This window comes from Somniosus microcephalus, chromosome 15, assembly GCF_052327205.1.
Source record: "Somniosus microcephalus isolate GS21.2 chromosome 15, FLI_Smic_1.0, whole genome shotgun sequence".
Classification (NCBI taxonomy): Eukaryota; Metazoa; Chordata; class Chondrichthyes; order Squaliformes; family Somniosidae; genus Somniosus; species Somniosus microcephalus.
The window spans coordinates 119025297-119048029 of NC_141001.1; the positions used below are offsets into that span (position 1 = coordinate 119025297).

A 22733-nucleotide genomic window follows, 5' to 3' on the forward strand; every position below is an offset into this window, starting at 1 on the left:
TTACAGTCAGTGTTACCACACAGTAGCCCAAAATGTCCGCAGTGTGGGGCTTAGCAGCCATAGCAATTCTGCTCCGTGTAGGGGTTACCGTTAATGAGTGCCGCCGTACCAGGCTAGGGTGGATAAAACTCTCGGTACTCCCACAGCCAATTAAACATTTCGTTAAATTCCCGTTTACCTGCATGTCCATCATGGATTTTGTCAACGGGTGTGGCCTGGATTGATCCACCATGATCGAAGCCACTGTTGGGCCCTGGGCAGCCGTTGAGTCGGGAAAAGATGGCGGATCCCAAGATGGCAGCCCGCACGGCACGCACGAGGCGGTGACGGAGTTGGAAATCGGATTCCCCCTGCAGACTTTGCTAAAATGCCCCTTTTTCTTACATTTGAAGCATGTAGCGTCCTTCGCTGGGCATCATTGTCTGGGGTGCTTGGCCTGGCCGCAGAAGTAGCATTTCGGGCCTCGAGACATTGCCGCTGTAGTAGGACTCCTGGGTGAACTTCTGTGTGGGGACTCCGGCGGCGTAGAGCTGGTCTGAGACCTGGATGGGGAAGATGGCTGATTCCAAGATGGCGGCCCCCTCGGCGCGCACGAGGCGGTGAGGGCCGCATGGCCGGAAGAATAAGAGTCAGAGTTTTTCTGGGCCACGTCCAGCGATCGCGCAGTGGCCACTGCCTTTTTTAAGTCCAGGACCTCCTTCTCCAGCGGTCTCTGCCGGATATAATTCGATTTGAGGCCCGTGATGAAGGAATCGCGGACCAATTCGCCAGAGTACGCGTTGGCCATCACGGCCTTGCAGTTACAGTCCCGGACCAGGTCCTTTAGGCCCTGTAAGAAATCGTCCATTGATTCCTCTGGTCGCTGCCTGCGTGTAGCCAGCAGATGTCTGGCGTACACTTCGTTTACCGGCCTCTGGTATTGGGCCTTCAGGATAGTGATGGCCTCCGTGTAAGAGTGGCGTCCCGGATGAACGAATAAATCCGATGACTTACGCGAGTAGTCAGTAGACTCAGTTTATCTACCTCGCTAGCGGATGAGGCCCCCGCGAAGAGTTCGAAGCATTTGAGCCAGTGTCCAAATTGATTTGATGCTTCAGCAGAATGTGGATCCAAGTCCAGACGCTCTGGTTTTAGGAGTCGATCCATCCTAGTATTCTTTAGTGATTAAAATTGATGGGCCTTCAATAACCACAAAACTAGAAGTTATAGACTTAAACAAGTTGGCTTTTAATCACTAAGATCAGAGCTAACATCTCAGCACGCCGACTGGTTCACAGGGATGAGTCATACAGATCCTGGGATCTTTATGTAAGAGAAGTCAGGGGCGGAGCCAAGAGCCAAGACCTGGAACCTCCCAGGTTAGTCGGGAAAGAGAAAGTGAAACTATACACAGTGGGGGAGGGTAATATACATGAGTGCAAAATGAATACAGGATCAAGACAAACAGATTTCATTACACAAGGTAAGTGGTGAATTAATTAAAATTAAAACATTTTTTCCACAGGTTTATTATTTTTAAATACTTTAAAGAAAGGTAAGTTTATTTTTAGCCCCATTAGAAAATGTAATTAATTTTTTCAGAAATTTAAATTATTGTTTAAAATAGTTATTTTATATCATTTATAGTTATTTAAAAAAAAAAATTATTTGAAGTTTTAGTGATGTTTTGGGGCTTATAGTATTTAGTTTTGACAGCTCTTCCTGTCAATTTTATGAATGGGCATTCCCTGCTACCATTGGCTCTCCATGGCACACGTGATCCCAGGGGATGCATCGAACTAACTGTGCCCCTGGGATACACAAGCACTGCACGCCGGCAGTTGGAGGAGGCCCAGGATCGGAATCCCACGTGGGCCCACAGCTCAACAGCCGGCGCGCTAAATAAGTACAGGTCGGAGGCTTGCACCCGCGGGAAGCCTCCGACCCGAATTTCTGGGCCAATTATATATTTATACATACACAAGCTCATTTGTTAAACTTCTTACGGGTTGTATTAGGGAACGGTTTACAGATTTGCAGCATTTTTGATTTTTGTTTCAGTGTAATAGGTTTGGAATAGAATATAAAAAGAGGAAAAGTTAGATGTACATAGAACCTCGGTTAGACCACATTTGCAGCACTGTGCCCAGTTCTGGTCTCCAGACTACAAAAAAGGATATAGAAGCACTGGAGAAAGTGCAGATAAGGTTTACAAGGAAGTTACTTGAAATCTGCTAGGTGCGAGTTAGGACCACAGGCAGCCAAGTTTTGGGTCACCTCAAGTTTACGTAGGGTAGAATGTAGGAGGCCAGCCAGGAGTGCGTTGGAATAGACAAGTCTAGAGGTAACAAAGGCATGGATGAGGGTTTCAGCAGCAGATGAGCTGAGGCAGGGGTGGAGACGGGCAATGTTACGGAGGTGGAAATAGGCGGTCTTAGTTATGCTGCGGATATGTGGTCGGAAGCTCATTTCAGGGTCCAATATGACACCAAGGTTGTGAACAGTGTGGTTCAGCCTCCGACAGACAGGGAGAGGGATGGAGTCAGTGGCTGGGGAACGGAGTTTGTGGCGGGGACCGAAAACAATGGCTTCGGTCTTCCCAATATTTAACTGGAGAAAATTTCAGCTCATCCAGAACTGGATGTCGGACAAGCAGTCTGACAACTTAGAGACCGCAGAGGGGTCGAGAGACGTGGTAGTGAGGTAGAGCTGGGAGTCATCAGCGTACATGTGGAAACTGACGCTGTATTTTCGGATGATGTCGCCAAGTGGCAACATGTAGATGAGAAATAGGAGGGGGCCAAGGATAGATCCTTGGGGGACACCAGAGGTAACGATGCGGGAGTGGGAAGAGAAGCCATTGCAGGTGATTCTCTGGCTACCATTAGATAGCTAAGAATGGAACCAGGTGAGTGCAGTCCCACCCAGCTGGACGATGGTGGAGAGGCGTTGAAGGAGGATGGAGTGGTCAACCGTGTCAAAGGCTGCAGACAGGTGAAGAAGGACGAGGAGGGATAGTTTACCTTTGTCACAGTCACAAAGGATGTAATTTGTGACTTTGATGAGAGCCGTTTCGGTACTGTGGCAAGGGCGGAAACCTGATTGGAGGGATTCAAACATGGAGTTGCGGGAAAGATGGGCACAGATTTGGGAGGTGACAACACGTTCAAGGACTTTGGAGAGGAAAGGGAGGTTGGAGATGGGGCGGTAGTTTGCAAGGATGGTGGGGTCAAGGGTGGGTTTTTTGAGAGGGGTGATGATGGCAGATTTGAGGGAGAGGGAAATTTGATGGCAGATTTGAGGGAGAGGGAAATTTGATTGCAGATTTGAGGGAGAGGGAAATTTGATGGCAGATTTGAGGGTTCCTGTGAAGCGCCTTGGGGCGTTTTACTACGTTAAAGGCGCTATATAAATGCAAGTTGTTGTTGTCTGGGGATGCAATAACGCTCTATATAAAATACAAACTCTTTCTTTTCGCTCTCAGATGCTGATTGGCCTGATGAGTTTTTTTTTTATTCGTTCATCTGATGTGGGCATCGCTGGCAAGGCCAGCATTTATTGCCCATCCCTAATTGCCTTTGAGAAGGTGGTGGTGAGCCGCCTTCTTGAACCGCTGCAGTCCGTGTGGTGAAGGTACTCCCACAGTGCTGTTAGGGAGGGAGTTCCAGGATTTTGACCCAGCGATGATGAAGGAACGGCCGATATATTTCCAAGTCAGGATGGTGTGTGACTCGGAGGGGAACTTGGAGGTGGTGGTGTTCCCATGCACCTGTTGCCCTTGTCCCCCATTTTCTGTACTGTTTTTTTAAATTGCAGATTTTCAGAATGTGCGCTTGTTTTTTCACGCCTCTAATCCACGTTGCCCGATGGTACTGTTGTCCTTTTGCTTTACAGACCTGTACATGTTCCAATATTTCCTCGTCGTCGTCCCGATTGAAATAAAAACCTACAAGTCCTCCACCAACACTCATCAGTACTCAGTCACGGAGAAGGTGAGATCAACCGCAAAACACCATTTGTTCCAGTTTAATTAAATAAATCTGGAACAAAAGAAACTAGTATCAGTAGTGGTGACCAAATAGTGACCACACCTCACAAAGCAGGTAGGCTGAGTCTGCTATTCGCACACCTGCCAGTCTTTCTTCAAAAGGAATGGCAGCACACGTTAATCTTGGGTCAAGAGCAATGAATTGAACAAAATAGCACTACCATTTGAAGCACTGGGACGAGTCTGTGAATGTGTTATGAGGCTGGCACCGGGAGATGAGGACACACAACCTATCAAGCCAGTATCCAATCCAATGCAATCACACAGCTCCTCCCCCACCCCCTCTCATATGTTTATATATTTATAAAATAATGTTGGTGTTTTTTTTTCATTCATTCACGGGATGTGGGCGTCGCTGGCAAGGCCAGCATTTATTGCCCAATCCTAATTGCCCTCGAGAAGGTGGTGGTGAGCCGCCTATTTGAACCACTTAATATACTTTTTCGTAGCGGGTTTGGTACAACTGAGTGTCTCGCTGGGCCATTTCAGAGGTGCAGTTAAGAGTCAACCACATTGCTGTGGGTCCGGAGTCACATATAGGCCAGACCGCGTAAGGACAGTAGATTTCCTTCCCTAAAGGACATTAGTGAACCAGATGGGTTTTTATGACAATCTGGTAGTTTCCATGGTTACCATTACTGATGCTAAATTTTCATTCCAGATTTATTTATTCCCAGCTGCGGTGGTGGGATTTGAACTCACGTCTCGCGGATCATTAGTCCAGGCCTCTGGATTACTAGTCCAGTAACATAACCACTGTGCTACTGTACCCGAGAAAGGGTGCGGAAGTTAAGGGAGTTAAAAGATATATAATTATAAAAGACAAATTGTAATTTGTCAGTAAATTAAGGAACAGTATAATTACATAGAATTTACAGCACAGGATCAGGCCATTCGACCCAACTGAATCTCCTCAGCCAGAAGCAGAGCATGTTTAATCTTTACTGCAATTTAGTGTTGGGCATCTTTAGGCTCAAGGTTTGTTTTCTGCTACCTCCATGCATTGTTCTCAGCCCTTTTAAATTTTGTATTGGGAACCAGTCTCAAAGGCACGTTGGGTTTACCCCATCACCTGAGTTATAGGCCCACGCACACATGAGGCTGCCATGCTGAGAGTTCCTAGAATGAAGAAGGGTGGGAGGAGGCTCGTGTGGAGCACAAACAGCAGCATAGACCAGTTGGGCTGAATGTGCTGCAGACTCTATGTACATCTCTTGACTGTAGGCTGTATATATCCATTGTCCGACTCACTTCCTGTTTCAAGGTGCATTGTGGATGTCGCTATGGCACCACTGCTCCTTTGCCTAGCTGTGCGTAGCACTTCCTCAATCCTGCGGTCTCTGCGATTCTTTTGCACCATTTACTGCCCCTGAATTAACCAGGAAACCATGAGAAAATATCACCTCGTCAAGCTTTACTACCGTAACTACTGCACACGGTTCTTGATGATATAAAAAGTTAATAGGCTCATACACAGTTGACAATGTGTAGCAAAGCATCCTTGCATTTGCTTTGGCTTTCCAAATAAAATATTAATTAAAAGTACAGATGAATTAGAGATTGATAACAAGGAACAAATACTGACAGTCCTTTTAACAGAAACTAAATGAAAATTGATTGCAGGCCCAGCTAGACAATTTACTTTATTGGCTTGCTAAATCCTAAGTATTAATGTGTGTAAATGGGGTAGAGGCGCAAAGAGATCCAGGGTACAGATCCACAAATCATTAAAATTAGCAACGCAGGTTAACAAAGGCATAAAAAAAGCAAAGCACTGGTGTTCATTTCTAGAAGATTATACTGATAGGGTGAGATGAAGAGGGATCGGAGGAGGCTTGTGTGAAGCATAAGCACTGACCAGTTGGACCGAAAGGCCTGTTTCTGTGCTGTGAATTCTACGCTGCACTGTCGAAGGTGCCGTCTTTCGGATGAGATGTTAAAGCGAGGTCGTCTGCCCTCTCAATTGGATGTAAAAGATCCCACGGCCACTATTTCGAAGAAGAGCAGGGGAGTTCACCCCTGTGTCCTCGACCAATATTTATCCCTCCACCTACATCACTAAAACTGATGATCTGCACATTGTCACTTTGCTGTTTGTGGAACCTTGCTGTGTGCGAATTGACACCGAGCCACAGGAAAGGAGATGTCAGGGCAGATGACCAAAAGCTTGGTCAAAGAGGTAGGTTTTAAAGAGCGTCTTAAAGGAGGAGAGAGAACTCTAGAGCTTAGGGCCCAGAAGGCACAGCCGCCAATGGTGGAGCGATTAAAATAGGGGTGCGCAAGATGGCAGAATTGGAGCAGCGCAGAGATCTCAAAGGCTTGTAGGGCTGGAGGAGATTACAGAGAGAGGGAGGGGGCAAGGCCGTGGGGGGATTTGAAAACAAGGATGAGAATTTTAAAATCGAGGCGTTGCCGGACCGGGAGCCAATGTAGGTCAGCGAGCACAGGGGGTGATGGGTGAACGGGACTTGGTGGGAGTTAGGACACAGGGGCAGCAGAAACATAGAAGATAGGAGCAGGAGTCGGCCATTTGGCCCCTCGAGCCTGTTCTGCCATTTAATGAGATCATGGCTGATCATCCAAATTCAGTACCCTGTCCCTGCTTTCTCCCCATATCCCTTGATCCCTTTAGCCTTAAGAAATATATCTAACTCCTTCTTGAATATATTTAATGAATTGGCTTCAACTGCCTGCTGTGGTAGAGAATTCCACAGGTTCACCACTCTCTGGGTGAAGAAATTCCTCCTCATCTCAGTCCTAAATGGCTTACCCCTTATCCTTAGACTGTGACCCCTGATTCCGGACTCCCCGCCATCAGGAACATCCTTCCTGCATCTAGTCTGTCTAGTCCTGTTAGAATTTTATAAGTTTCAATGAGATCCCCTCTCATTCTTCTAAACTCCAGCGAGTATAAGCCCAGAGATTTGGATGAGCTCGAGTTTATGTAGGGTGGAGTTTGGGAGGCCGGCCAGGAGAGTATTGGAATAGTCGAGTCTGGAGGTAACAAAGGCAGGGAGGAGAGCTTCCGCAGCAGCTGAGCTGAGGCAGGGACGGAGTTGGGCGATGTTACGGAAGTGGAAGTAGGCGGTCTTGGTGATGGAGAGGAGATGTGGTCAAGCTCATGCAACCTGCCCTCATAATTTAACCCTTTAAGCCCTGGTATCATTCTGGTGAATCTGCGTTGTAAGTACTGTATAACTATATGTGTTAAGTCTGTGTGTTATATTGAGAATTACTACACAGACCACAAGAGTAAACTTTAACAGATCTTTACTAGTTGAAGGTCAGGGCGGAACTGCCCAATAAATCATTACACAGCACTTATATACCGGTGTGGTCACCACCGGTATTACAGTATACAGCAGCCAAGATAAAGTAGTGCAACCCTTAAAATAGTTCTCTTAAAGGTGGAACGGTTACATACACTACAATCCTCCCTTTTTAGGTTAACAGTATATCTTCCCATTAAACATAACATCATAACATATATACACAACTTCATGTAAAAACAGTTCACAGATTCAGTCTCTCTGGAGGCTTCCTGACTCGGTCCGGATAACGCCTCGGTGGTGTAGTAGTTTTCGGTGGTGTAGTAGGTTCTTTTGGCAAGGTCGATTCGGCTTGAATGTCAGTGTCGGGTTCATCTGGTTCCAGTATCACCGGATCGGAGGTAGATACTATGGGTATCTCTGCTTCATCATTAGGCGTATAGAGTTGTGGTGTAGGTTGTCCCTTTTCGGATGACGCTATGATCTGGTCAGCATGGCGCCTTATTATGCTTTCACCAATGTCCACGGTATACATCAGCGGTCCTAGTCGTGTGCAAATAGTTCCAGGCTGCCATTTCTCGGTACGGTAGTCCCGGGCCAAAACTTGTTGACCTATCTGGAAGGTTCTAGTTGGCCTTTCATTCATGCCTTGAAATTGCCGGTTCCCCTGGCTTGTTACTCGATGAACGCTTCATGACGGGAACAATGGGCGTGGCCCACTCACTCCAGTCCACCTTAGACAGTACTCCTGAACGTTCCAGCCCTTCCAGCTCAGCTTCCACAGCAGGTCGTATCGCATACGGTACCGGTCTGGCTTTGAAAAATTTTGGGTTTGCATGTTCTGCAATCTTGATTTTTGCCTTCATTCCTCTCAGTGTTCCCAGTCCCTGTTGGAACACCTCTTTAGCCTCATCCAATATTCTGGACAATCGTTCAGGTTTGACATCTTTTTTTCCGGAATCTACCGTTATTGCGTTTAAGGAGTGCCAGTCCATATTTATTTTCCTGATCCACTCCCGTCCCAGAAGTGGTGGACCTCCCTCAGGTAGTACATATAAGTCCATTCCTTGGTGTTCTTTGCCCTTGTGTATCACCTTGACTTTTATCTTTCCGATGGGGTATACTTTTTGCCCCGTGTATGTCTGCAATACTATCTCCGTATCCCGTAGGGGAATATGTTTGAATAACTTTTTGTAATCTTGCTTATTCATGACCGTCAACGCCGATCCGGTGTCCAATTCCATCTTCACTTGGACTCCTGCTATCTGCAGTGTGACCCAGATAGTTTGTCGGTCAGCTTCCTTACTCACGTTGTGAATTCTCAGACTACCCAGTTCCTTGCTGTTGGAGTCTGAATCCGAATTCTGTTCATCCGAACTCTTCTCAGCCACCTTATGTACCTTTCTGCACTTTTCCTGTGGTGACTTTTTGTTGCTGGTCTTCTTTCCTGACCGGCATACTTTAGCTATGTGACCAAGCTTGCCACATTTTCTACATTCCTGGTTTTTAAACCAGCATTGGTTCTGATCGTGTGTTGTCTTCCCACAACGATAACATTTCGTTGTACCTGAAGCCATTTGATCTACGCTGAGTACCGCTGCCTTCAGCTGCATTTCCGCAGTGCCTCTCGCTGCGGCTTCGTGCGATGCTGCAATAGTGACAGCCTTATCAAGTGTAAGATCATTCTCTTCAAGCAACCGCTTTTGTGTTCCTTCTTTCGACAATCCACACATGAATTAGTCTCTCAGTGCCTCTGTCAGGCTTTCCCCAAACTGACAGTATTTCGCTAGCTTGCGCAGTTCAATTAAATACTCCGCGTTGCTTTCCTCTTTCAGTTGCGTTCTCGCATAAAATTTAAATCGTTCCGCTAACATCAGCGGTGTGGGGTTCAAATGATTCTTCAGGACAGCAACAATATTAGCGAAAGTCTGATCCGCCGGTTTAGCTGGTGATAGAAGATGCTTCAGTAGCCCGTATGTCTTCGCACCCATTGAGTTTAGTAAGGTTAGTGCTTTATCTTCATCTGATATTTTATTTGCCTTACAATATATCTCTATGCGTTCTACATACGTGGCCCAATCTTCAACATCGGGATCGAAATCATTGATGTTACCACGCTTAGGCATCCTCGCGATCTTCTTGAGAAAAAGAATTATTTTTTTTTTCTTTTACAAAATGGCGGTTTCCCACGCTTGTCTTCTTCCCCCGCCTCCGAAAATGGCGGCTTCCCGCGTTTGCCTTTCTCCCCCGCTGGCTGTAATGGCGATTGCCGATTTGCTGCGTTCGCCCTCCCCCAGCGGTTTTCAAATCGTGCCTCCCAGCCCCTCTTGCAGTCCGGTCCTTTCCCCCCCGGCTGCGGCTGAGTTCTCCGCGGTTTTTTTAAAATTTTCTCCCGCGCCTTACGCTGACCCGGTCGCTGCGCCTCGCGGCCTCGGTAGCTGCCCGGCCTTTTTCACCGGTCGCGGTCGAGCTCTCTCTCGACGCTGTTGCGTCTCCCAGCCCGCTTGCAGCCCGGTCTTTCGCACCGGCTGCGTTTGCATTCACCGCGGCTTCCGTGCCTTACGCTGCCCCAGTCTCAGCGCCTCTGGCCCCGACTTCTGTCCGGCTCCTTTCCCCGGCCGTGGTCGAGTTCTCCACCCTTATATCCTCCGTTTTCTTTTTTTATTTTCTCCCCTACTCACAGTCAACGTGGCCGACTTGCTGCTCGTCGCTGATTGGCTTACCCACCACCGTGATAGAAGGGATGATCACTGCTTGTTGCTGATGGAAGGCTTCGTGTCAGAATTCTTCCTTTGCTCTGCAGACCCGAGTCTTTTCTCAGCAGAATGATGAGGGCGGATGCCTCCTCTCGACGCCCGTTAAACTGTCTTGGATGTATCTCTGCCGCAGGGTAAGATCGTACTCGTCGCCACTGTTAAGTCTGTGTGTTATATTGAGAATTACTACACAGACCACAAGAGTAAACTTTAACAGGTCTTTACTAGTTGAAGGTCAGGGCGGAACTGCCCAATAAATCATTACACAGCACTTATATACCGGTGTGGTCACCACCGGTATTACAGTATACAGCAGCCAAGATAAAGTAGTGCAACCCTTAAAATAGTTCTCTTAAAGGTGGAACGGTTACATACACTACAATATGGGTGCAGGAAAGATTTACAAGAATGGTAACTTCAGTTACGCGGATAGACTGGAGAAGCTGGGGTTTTTCTCCTTGGAGCAGAGAAGGTCAAGAGGAGATTTGATAGAGGTGTTCAAAATTATGAGGGGTCTGGACAGAGTAGATAGAGAGAAACTGTACCCATTGGTGGAAGGGTCAAGAACCAGAGGACACAGAATTAAGGTGATTGGCAGAAGAACCAAAGGCGACATGAGGAAAAACTTTTTTACGCAGCGAGTGGTTAGGATCTGGAATGCACTGCCCGAAAGGGTGGTGGAGGCAGACTCAATCACGGCTTTCAAAAGGGAGTTGGATAAGAACCTGCAGGAAAATTTTTTGCAGGGCTACGGGGAAAAGGTGAGGGAGTGGGACTAGCTGAAGTGTTCTTGCAGAGAGCTGGCACGGGCTCAACGGGCCGAATGGCCTCCTTCTATGCTGTAACCATTCTATGATTCTAACTAATCACGCCACCTTCATTTCTGCAAGTTATCAAGTTAGACTTATATACCTCGTGCTCCCTCCCAACCCCACCTGTGCTGATGCTCACAGGAACAGATGATGTGCTGCTTTGTAGGAACATATAAGAAATAGGAGCAGGAGTAGGCCATTCGGCCCTTCGAGCCTGCTCCGCCATTCAATGAGATCATGGCTGATCTTCTGCCTCAACTCCATTCACCGGCCCTATCGCTATATCCCTTGGTGCCCTTACCAGTCAGAAATCTATCGACTTCTGTTTTGAATATACCCAATGACTGAGCCTCCACTGCCCTCTGGGGTAGAGAATTCCAAAGATTCACCACCCTCTGTGTGAAGAAATCTCTTCTCATCTCAGTCCTGAATGGCCTACCCTTTATCCTGAGGCTGTGGCCCCTGGTTCTAGACTCCCCAGCCAAGGGAAACATTCTCCCAGCATCCACCTTATCAAGCCCTGTAATAATTTTGTATGCTTCAATGAGATCCCCTCTCATTCTTCTGTATTCAAGAGAATACAGGCCTAGTTTACTCAATCTCTTCTCATATGACAGTCCCGCGATCCCAGGAATCAATCTCGTGAACCTTCGTTGCACTCCCTCTATGGCACGTATATCCTTCCTTAGGTAAGGAGACCAAAATTGTACACAGTACTCCAGGTGTGGTCTCACCAAGGCCCTATATAATTGGAGTAAAACTTCTTTACTCCTGTACTCAAATCCTCTTGTAATGTAGGCCAGCATACCATTTGCCTTCCTAATGGCTTGCTGCACCTGCACATTCACTTTCAGTGATTCATGCACAAGGACACCCAGGTCCCTTTAAGCATCTGCATTCCCCAATCTTTCACCATTTAGGAAATACTCTGCCTTTCTGTTTTTTTCTACCAAAGTGGATAACTTCACATTTATCCACATTATATTCCATCTGCCATGTTCTTGCCTGCTCACTGAGCCTGTCGAGATTCCCCTTGAAGCCTCTTCACATCCTCTTCACAACTGACACTGCCACCTAGCTTTGTGTCATCAGCAAATTTGGAAATGTTACATTTAGTCCCCTCATCCAAATCATTGATATAGATTGTGAATAGCTGGGGCCCAAGCACCGATCCTTGCGGTGCCCCACTAGTTATAAAGGAAAGGAAGTGTTACACCATGTAATAATGCACAAATTATCCAACTGTACAGAATGATAAGAGCAACTGCTGTATCTAATTGCAGGAAAAAAAACTAGAGGGCCTGAAAAAGAAGCACGACATACCAGGCATCCTGCTGAAATATGATATTAGCTCCCTTAAGCTTCTGATATCTGAAGAAGGAATGCCCACCAGCCAGTTTCTCATTCGTCTGTGCGGCATAATCGGTGGAATCTTTTCTACTGCAGGTAGCTATGTAGATATCTTTCATATAAAAGATGCAACAGGTCTGACAGCAGCAACTCATTGTGTCCGCGTCCACTCCCTCAGTCTGTGTATCAGTGTCCCTAATGGGGGGATAGTTTACACAGACATCCAGTATATGTGTCAGCTGTGGCTCAGTGGGTAGCGCTCTCACCTCTTGAGCCAGGAGCTCATGGATTCAAGTCCCACTACAAAGACCTGAGCATGCAATCGACGTTGACACTCCTCCAGTGCGGTACTGAGGGAGTGCCGCATTGTCTTTCAGATAAGATGTTAAACCGAGGCCCCGTCTGCCCTCTCTCAGGTGGACGTAAATGATTCCCACGACACTATTTCGAAGAGCGGGGGCGGGGGGGAGTTATCACCGGTCTCATGACCAACATTTATCCCTCAACCAACATCACTAAAAAAAAAAGATTATTTGGTCATTATCGCATTGCTTATTGTGAAACTTGCTATGCACAAATTGGCTGCCGTGTTCGCTACGTTACAAAAGTACTTTATTGGTTGTAAAGCGCTTTGGGGACATCCTAAGTTGGTGAAAGGGGCAATATAAATGCAAATTCTTTCTTTATGTCACTTTGCAGTACATGTACGATCAGGTGCACAGTGACATTGAGGAACGAGGTACCGCTTCCCAATGGCAACTCTTTGCCCAGTGAGTTTCCGATTGAGCAGCACCAGCAGAGGTTGAGTGAGGCAAGTAGCACAGTCTCAGGATAAGGGGTAAGCCATTTAGGACAGAGGTGAGGAGGAATTTCTTCACCCAGAGAGTGGTGAACCTGTGGAATTCTCTACCACAGAAGGCAGTTGAGGCCAATTCATTAAATATATTCAAGAAGGAATTAGATATATTTCTTAAGGCTAAAGGGATCAAGGGATATGGGGAGAAAACAGGGACAGAGTACTGAATTTGGATGATCAGCCATGATCTCATTAAATGGCGGAGCAGGCTCGAGGGGCCGAATGGCCTACTCCTGCTCCTATCTTCTATGTTCCTATTTACTTCCCGTGTCAGAAGTTCCAGAGACTTGCGCACATAATACAGTGCAGTGCTGAGGGAGTGCCGCACTGTCGGAGGTGCCGTCTTTCAGATGTGATGTTAAACAGAGGGACCGTCTACCCTCTCAGGTGGATGTAAGAGACCCCATGGCACTATTTTGAAGAGCAGGGGAGTTCTCCTGATGAAAGGTGGAGGAGGACCTGTGTGGGAGCGGCAGCAGGACCTGAGAAAGGCAGAGCGGCCATAAAAGAGCGCTGCAGAGGAGGCCCGACACCGGAGGATGCAGACCTGTATGGGAGTGGCAACAGGACCTGAGAGAAGGCGGAGCGGCCATAAAAGAGCCCTGCAGAGGAGGCCCGACACCGGAGTGCTGCGAGTTGGGAAAGAGTCCGAGAGTGGGAGCAGTCAAACAACAACAACTGCGAAACCGCTAAAGTGACGTCACAATCAGGGAAGGAGCTGATTGGTAAGTAGGCCCTGGTGAATATTTCTACAGTCCAGTCGTTGAAATAAAAGTAAGGTCTCTAGTTTAGAATAAGTAGTGTTTAAAGGGAAGTAAGGTCCCTAGTGTATTTAATATTCTTTAATTTAAAGTAAAGGGAGTAAATTAAAGGTAGGACATGGCAGGGCAGCTCGGCAGCGTGGAGTGCTCCTCCTGTGCTATGTGGGAAGGCAGGGACACTTTCGGTGTCCAGGGCGAACACATGTGCAGGGAGCGTCTCCAGCTGCAGCTACTCGAAATTCGCGTTTCGGAGCTGGAGCTGCGGCTGGAGTCACTGTGGAGCATCCGCGAAGCGGAGATCTTCGCGGATAGCATGTTTAACGAGGTGGTCACACCGCAGGTAAAGAGTGCACCGCCAGACAGAGTAAAACAACTAGGAAAGTAGTGCAGGAGTCGCCTGGGTCTATCTCCCTCTCCAACAGATTTTCCGTTTTGGATACTGCTGGGGGAGATGGCTCTTGCTGCATTCCCCTGAGAAACCAAGTCTATGGCACTACGAGTGGCTCAACTGCACAGGAGGGGAGGAAGAAGAGTGGGAGAGCAATAACGATAGGGGATTCTATCGTAAGGGGAACAGATAGACGTTTCTGTGGCTGCAGACATGACTCCAGGATGGTATGTTGCCTCCCTGGTGCCAAGGTCAAGAATATCACTGAACGGCTGCAGGGCATTCTGAAGGAGGAAGGTGAACAGTCAGAGGTCGTGGTTCACATTGGTACCAACGACATAGGTAGAAAGAGGGATGAGGTCCTGCAACAAGAATTTAGAGAGCTAGGTAGCAGATTAAAAAGCAGGACCTCAAAGGTTGTAATCTCTGGATTACTCCCGGTGCCACGTGCTAGTGAGTATAGGAATAGGAGGATAGAGCAGATGAATGCGTGGCTAAAGAGTTGGTGCAGGAGGGAGGGCTTTAGTTTCCTGGATCACTTGGTCTGCTTCTGGGGAAGGTGGGACCTGTATAAGTCAGATGGGTTGCACCTGAACCAGAACAGGACCAACATCCTTGTGGTGAGGTTTGCTAGTACTGTTGGCGGGGGGGGGGGTTTAAACTAACTTGGCAGGGGGATGGGATACGGAGTGGAGCTGTAGTAGGGGGTGATGCACAGCCAAATATAGAGGAAAAATCAAGTCAGACTGGAAGGCAGAGCAAATATGTAATGGAACAAGGGAGTATGGCAAGGCTGGATGACATATATTTTAATGTAAGGAGTCTTGCGAGTAAGGCAGATGAATTGAAGGTGTTGATGAACACATGGGAGTATGATATTGTTGCTATCACAGAGACATGGTTGAGGGAGGGGCAGGACTGGCAGCTCAATATTCCGGGGTATAGAATCTTCAGGCGAGACAGAGGGGGGTGTAAAAGAGAAGGGCGTGTCGCAATATTAATTAAGGAGTCAATTACTGCTGTAAGGAGGGATGATATCTTAGCAGGTTCCTCTAATTAGGCCATATGGGTAGAACTTAAAAACAAAAAGGGGGCAAGCACTTTGCTGGGAGTGTACTATAGGCCCCCAAACAGTCAGAGGGAGATAGAGGAACAGATATGTAGGCAAATCTCAGAGAAGTGTAGAAATAATAGGGTAATAATAGTAGGGGATTTCAACTTCCCCAATATTAACTGGGATAGTCAGAGTGTGAAAGGCTTAGAGGGTGCGGAATTCTTAAAGTGCATCCAGGAGAGCTTTTTGAGCTAGCATGTAGAAAGTCCTACAAGAGAGGGGGCGGTACTGGACCTAATTCTAGGGAATGTAGCCGGGCAAGTGGTAGAAGTGTCAGTAGGAGAGCATTTTGGTGACAGTGACCATAATTCGGTGAGATTTAAGGTAGTCATGGAAAAGGACAAAGATGGACCGGAAATAAAGATTCCAAATTGCGGGAAGGCCGATTTTAATATGATAAGGCAGGATCTGGCCAAAGTGGTTTGGGATCAGCTACTTGTAGGAAAATCCACATCAGAGTAGTGGGAGTCTTTCAGAATGGAAATAGAGAGAGTACAACGCCAACATGTTCCCGTAAAGGTCAAGGGTGGGACCAACAAGCCCAGGGAACTCTGGCTGTCAAGGGATATACAAGAATGGATTAGGAAAAAAAGGGAGGCTTTTGGCAGATACAAAGGACTAAAAACAGTGGAAGCCCTAGAGCAGTATAGAAAGTGCAGGGGGGTACTTAAAAAAAAGAAATTAGGAGAGCGAAGAGGGGGCATGAAAAAACACTGGGGGGCAAAATAAAGGAAAATCCCAAGGTGTTTTATAGGTATATTAAGGGCAAGAGGATAACCAGGAAAAGAGTAGGGCCCATTAGGGACCAAAGTGGCAATCTGTGTGTAGAGCCGGAAGATGTAGGTGAGGTTTTAAATGAATATTTTGCATCTGTGTTCACTATGGAGGACGATTTAGGCATTAAAATCAGGCAGGGGGATTGGGATATACTTGAACAAATTAGTATTGAGAGGGAGGAGGTACTAGCGGTTTTAGCAGGCTTAAAAGTGGGTAAATCCCCAGGCCCTGACGAGATGTATCCCAGGCTGCTGTGTGAGGCAAGGGAGGAGATTGCAGGGGCTCTGACACAAATTTTCAGAACCTCTCTGGCCACAGAGGAGGTGCCAGAGGACTGGAGGACAGCTAACGCAGTACCATTACTCAAGAAGGGTAGTAGGGATAAACCAGGGAATTACAGGCCAGTGAGCCTAACATCAGTGGTAGGGAAATTATTGGAAAAAATTCTGAGGGACAGAATTAGTCTCCACTTGGAGAGGCAAGGATTAATCAAGGATATTCAGCATGGCTTTGTCAGGAGATCATGTCTAACCAATTTGATTGAATTTTTCGAGGGGGTGACTAGGTGTGTGGATGCGGGTAGTGCAGTTGATGTAGTCTACATGGACTTCAGTAAGGCTTTTGACAAAGTCCCGCATGGGAGACTGGTCAAGAAGGGAAGAGCCCATGGGATCCAGGGCAGTTTGGCACATTGGATCCAAAATTGGCTTAGTGGCAGGAGGCAGAGGGTGATGGTCGAAGGTTGTTTTCGTGACTGGAAACCTGTGTCCAGTGGTGTACCGCAGGGATCAGTGCTGTGTCCTTTGCTGTTTATAGTGTACATTAATGATTTAGATATGAATGTAGGAGGTATGATCAATAAGTTCGCAAATGACACGGAAATTGGTGGAGTGGTAAATAGTGAGGAGGGAAGCCTCAGGCTACAGGACAATATAGATGGGTTGGTCAGATGGGCAGAACAGTGGCAAATGGAATTTAACCCTGAAAAGTGAGAGGTGATGCATTTTGGGAGGACTAACAAGGCAAGGGAATACACAATGAATGGTAGGACCCTAGGAAGGAGAGAGGGTCAGAGGGGCCTTGGTGTGCATGTACATAGATCACTGAAGGCAGCAGGACAGGTAGATAAGGTGGTTAAGAAGGCATATGGGATACTTGCCTTCATTAGCCGAGGCATAGAATATAAGAGCAGGGAGGTTATGATGGAGCTGTACAAAACGCTAGTTAGGCCACAACTGGAATATTGTGTGCAGTTCTGGTCGCAACACTATAGGAAGGATGTGATTACATTGGAGTGGGTGCAGAGGAGATTCACCAGGATGTTACCTGGGCTGGAGCACTTCAGCTATGAAGAGACTGGACAGGCTGGGGTTGTTTTCCTTAGAGCAGAGAAGGCTGAGGGGGGACCTGATTGAGGTGTACAAAATTATGAGGGGCAGAGATAGGGTAGATAGAAATGAACTTTTCCCCTTAGTAGAGGGGTCAGTAACTAGGGGGCATAGTTTCAAGGTAAGGGGCAGGAGGTTTAGAGGGGATTTGAGGAAAAACTTTTTCACCCAGAGGGTGGTTGGAATCTGGAACTCACTGCCTGAAAGGGTGGTAGAGGCAGGAACCCTCACAACATTCAAGAAGCATTTAGATGAGCACTTGAAATGCCATAGCATACAAGGCTACGGACCAAGTGCTGGAAAATGGGATTCGAATAGACAGGGCTTGATGGCCGGCGTGGACACGATGGGTCGAATGGCCTCTTTCTGTGCTGTATAACTATGACTCTAAATAAAAACAGAAATTGCTGGAAATACTCAGCAAGTCGGGCAGCATCTGTGGAGGGAGAAACAGACGTTTCAGGTCTGAGATTTTTCATCAGGACTGGAAAAAGAGATGTAACAGGTTTTAAGCAAGTACAGGGGCAGGGAAAGGAGGGAGGAAAGAACAAAAGGGAAGGTCTGCGTAGGCAGGAGAGATTAAATGACAGAAGGGATGATGGTGCAAGGCATAAGGAGATGAAAAACAAAAGGTGGGTCTAGAGGAGGTGTAAATGGGGATAGCAGAATCATCAACTGCTGCCATCTGAGAAAATGGGGGCAGAGGTTATGATCTGAAATTGTTGAACTCAATGTCGAGTCCGGAAGGCTGTAAAGTGCCTAGTCGAAAGATGTGGTGCTGTTCCTCGCGTTCTCCTGGCATCCTGCCCAAGATTTATCCCTCAACCAACATCACTTCCGTAACTTCTAGCACCCTCTCTGATGGCTTTGGTTGCCAGTGTAGTCACTGATCTTTCGCTAGAGCAATCCAGAGCTAATCCTATGCCCAGTTCTTTTTTCAAAGCACTGCATCTTCCTCGCCGTCAAGTATTTTCCCTTAAAAGATGCCTCAACTACTCTCTGTGCCTTGTAACAAATCTGTGTAAGTAAATTACTCTAACCTCTCCTCACTCTTACTAACCATTTTAAATCGATGACTCCTCGTCATTAACTCCCCAACCAGTAGAAATAGTCTTTCCATATTCACTCTTAGAATTCTTTGCAGTTACAAAATCCTGTGCTAAATCTATTAGCCTTCTCTGCTTCAGTGCAAATAGTGCCAGTATCTCAGGTTGCCCCTCAATACTAGAGTTTAATATTCCCAATTGGTCTGCCTTTCCTCACATAAGAACACAAGAATTAGGAGTGGGACTCGGCCATATGGCCCTCGAGCCCGCTCCACTATTCAATAAGATCATGGCTGATCTTCTATCTCATCTCCACTTTCCCGCACTATCCCCATATCCCTTGATTTCCCTCAGTGTTCAAAAATCTATCGCTCTCCATCTTGAAGGGACACAACGACTGCCCAGCATTTGTTGACCATCCCCAGTTGCGCCTTGAGAAGGTGGTGGTGAGCCGCCTTCTTGAATCGCTGCAGTCCGTGTGGTGAAGGTGCTCCCACAGCGCTGTTAGGGAGGGAGTTCCAGGATTTTGATCCAGCGATGATGAATGAACGGCCAATATATCTCAAAGTCGGGACGATGTGTGATTTGGATGGGGAACTTGGAGGTGTTCCCATGCACCTGCTGCCTTTGTCCTTCTAGGCAGTGCAGGTCATGTGTTTGGGACATGTCTGTAGTAAGTTAAATCTCTCATTGTTCATATTTAGTTGAACACATTCCCTCGTTCCCAAGCTGCCTCCTTCAGTGTTCAGTTGACTGCTGTACGTTTGGTGCCAGTGCCACGTAAGACATCTCCCCCGCTCCTCTTCATATAGTGCCATGGGATCTTTTACATCCACCTGAACAGATGGGGCAGCATCTCCAACAATGCAGCACTCCCCCAGTACTGCACCAGAGTGTCAGTCGAGATTATGGGCTCAACTCTCTGATCTGGTGCTTGAACCCTTGACATTCCGAGTCAGAGGTGAGAGCACTATCATTCCGCTCCATTGCTCATATGAAGCAGTTAGGTAGTAGCACTTATATCAATTCTTTCATATAACGGAATGGGGCATTGGGATTTTGATGTACACTGGGACCAGCTAGTTGACTAACAGTAAACACAGAACATCAATAAAGATCCTTCTCGGCTTACCATTCTTTGGCGGTGGGTAGGTTTTATTTACGTGAAGCCAGAAGGCACAGAAAGGCTCCCCCGACTCTAGAGTATCCTGATCACCCCCCACTCCTGTTGCTGATACAAACCCCCTCCTCGAGTTCCTGGGGCATTCCTTGATGGTGCATGAGGTTAAGATTGGTGCATGAGGTTGAAAAGATTGGCTCACTATACGAACATGCTGGAGTCCAGCCTGTTTCTGCAGGGAAGGGAATTTTTTTTTTTTTTTTTTTTTTTTTTTAAAAAGTACTACACAAAATGGTAAGTCATTGAATCAAAATGGCACAAGTGGCTTCAAGAGGCAACTAGATTCACCAGAGTGATAGCTGGGATGGCAGGAATGATGTATGAAGAGAGATTGGGTCGATTAGGCTTATATTCACGAGAGTTTAGAAGAATGAGAAGGGATCTCATTGAAACTTATAAAATTCTAACAGGACTAGACAGACTAGATGCAGGAAGGATGTTCCCGATGGTCAGGAGTCCAGAACCAGGGGTCACAGTCTAAGGATAAGGGGTAAACCATTTAGGACTGAGATGAGGAGGAATTTCTTCACCCAGAGAGTGGTGAACCTGTGGAATTCTCTACCACAGAAGACAGTTGAATATATTTAATGAATTGGCCTCAAGAAGGAGTTAGATACATTTCTTCAGGCTAAAAGAATCAAGAGGTATGGGGAGAAAGCAGGGACAGGGTACTGAATTTGGATGATCAGCCATGATCGCATTGAATGGGGGAGCAGGCTCGAGGGGCCGAATGGCCTACTCCTGCTCCTATCTTCTATGTTTCTAGATGCACTTCTGGAGTGAGAGGGATATGACAAGAAAAAAGGAACTTACATTTCTATAGCACCTTTCACAGCCTCAGGACATGTCAAACTGCTTTACAGCCAACAAAGTGGTTTTGAAGTGTGGTCACTGTTGTAATGTAGGAAATGCGGCAGCTAATTTGCGCACAGCAAGTTCCCCCAAACAGCAATGTGATAATGACTAGCTAATTTTTTTTTAAATGCTTAGTTGTGGGATAAATATTGTCCCAGTACATCAGGGATAACTCCCCTGCTCTTCTTCAAATAGTGCCATTTACATCCACTTGAGAGGGAGGAGGGAGCCGCGGATTAACATCTCATCCATAGGACGGCACCTCCGGCAGTGCAGCACTCCCTCAGTACTGCACTGGGGGTGTCGGCCTGGATTTTGCACTCGAGTCTCTGGAGTGGGACTTGAACTTTGAGAGAGTGCGACCCACTGAGCCACAGCAGATAGTGAGGAGTTCGATCAAAAAAATTATTGTAGCTAAGTCTTTACCTGTTCCTAAAAATGTTTACGTTACTCCCTTTAGGACTACTACACAATATTTGTGGGTTCATTATTAATCTTATTTGCTGCCAATGGAAGCCCAGATAACAGTTGCAAAGGTAAGTTAAAACAATGTCCAATATCTTGCAGTTATAGTACAGCAGCAACCACAGAAAATGATAAGTTCAACCATCTGTTCAAGATAATTAAGGATGTGGGAAGGGCATTCGGCCCTACTAATTCATCGATCCAGAAAAAGCCTGAAGACCCAGCATTGCTGCATTCTTCAGTGGTTCCAGGGTTTTCACCTCCCCTACAGGAGTGGGCCTTTGGCGTAGCGATAACATCCCCACCGCTGAGCCAGAAGGCGTAGGGTTTCGAACCCCACTCCAGACAGTCCCGGCAAGTGGAGTCTGAGCTCCGGCTCTAAATTCTGGGTTGGCATCCAGCGGGATAGTTGCGTCCGTGGGTGTGGGTGGCCCCCCCCTCGTATGGGTTGTGGGAGCCCATAAAACCCTCCCGCCATAGGGCTAACCACCCTAATGGCTGGTACGAAGATGGTTACGGTCACGGCAGGAGCGTTAATTGCGGCCAGAAATCCTTCCACCACTTCATACAGTTCCCCAAAGGGAACAGTATGAAGACACGTACGACGACCTCCCCTACAAGTGTCCATTCCACCTGATAACGGTGTGTGAAAATGTCCTCATTATAATTCTTAAATTTGCCCTTTTGCTATTTTCAACTTTAAAGTAGTTTTCCAAATTTACCTTTTCCCATACTCCTATTTCAGACACCGATCTTCAGCTCTCAGATGTCAAGGCCTTGGGGAGGGTACAGAGGTTTACGAGGAACGAGGGAGTTGTTATGTGGACAGATTGGAGAAGCTGGGATTGCTCTCCTTGGGAGCAGAGAAGGTTAAAGGGAGACCTAATGGAGATATTCAACATAATGAGGGGTTTGGATGGAGCAAATAGGGAGAAACGGTTTCCTCTGGCAAGTGGATCAGTAACTGGAGGTCATAGATTTAAAATAATTGGCAAAAGAACTAGAGTGGAAATGAGGAGAATTTTTTCCCACAGAGGATTGTTAAGATCTGGAACACATGACCTGAAAGGGTGGTGGAATCAGATTCCAGAGGAACTTTCAAAACGCAACTGGACACGTACTTGAAGGGGACCCATTTGCAAGATTATGGGACTAAATTGAACAGCTCTTTCAAAGAGCTGGCATTGGCATGACAGGCCGAATGAATTCCTTCTGTGCTGCAAGATTCGAGGATACCTTTCATGACTGAACATCCCAAGCTTCTTGAATCTTTCCTCAGACCTCCGACACTCATGACCATCATAGCGTAGCCACGTTAATTGGTTTCCGCACTTCATTCAAATTTTTCCCCTCTTGAAAATGGGAGTGCAGCCCGTTGCATACACTCACCTTTAAAGGCTAAAATGTACCCTGCACAGGGTTACTTGGCACTAGATTTTTCACACGTGCTCGGAAGTCCACAGTAAATTGTACCGCTAGGCCTAGTTGATCCAGAAACAGCTGCCCTCATCTTGAAGAACTAATATTAGCAAAGCAACAGAATGAAGAGAGCTTGATTAGTTCATTTGACTGTCTAGCCAATCTATTAAAATCTCCACTTAAAAACTACCTGCTAAGCCACTCTAAAGTTCTAATTAACATTCATCTTTTTCAGACGAGAATGAGATTCTGCTCTAACCGAACAGCACC

The 22733-nt window shown here is 46.8% G+C and overlaps 1 protein-coding gene across 1 annotated transcript in view; it reads left to right on the forward strand.

Annotated features, from left to right (window-relative positions):
* The window catches only part of LOC147107178 (endoplasmic reticulum-Golgi intermediate compartment protein 2-like), a 51286-nt gene extending 38811 nt beyond the window's left edge, over window positions 1-12475 (forward strand). The window contains exons 10-11 of the mRNA XM_086007541.1: window positions 3874-3971; window positions 12148-12475. Of these exons, the coding sequence (XP_085863667.1) occupies window positions 3874-3971; window positions 12148-12471 (422 nt within the window). The 3' untranslated portion in view covers window positions 12472-12475. The remainder of the gene's footprint in view (window positions 1-3873; window positions 3972-12147) is intronic.
* Window positions 12476-22733: the final 10258 nt, after the last annotated feature.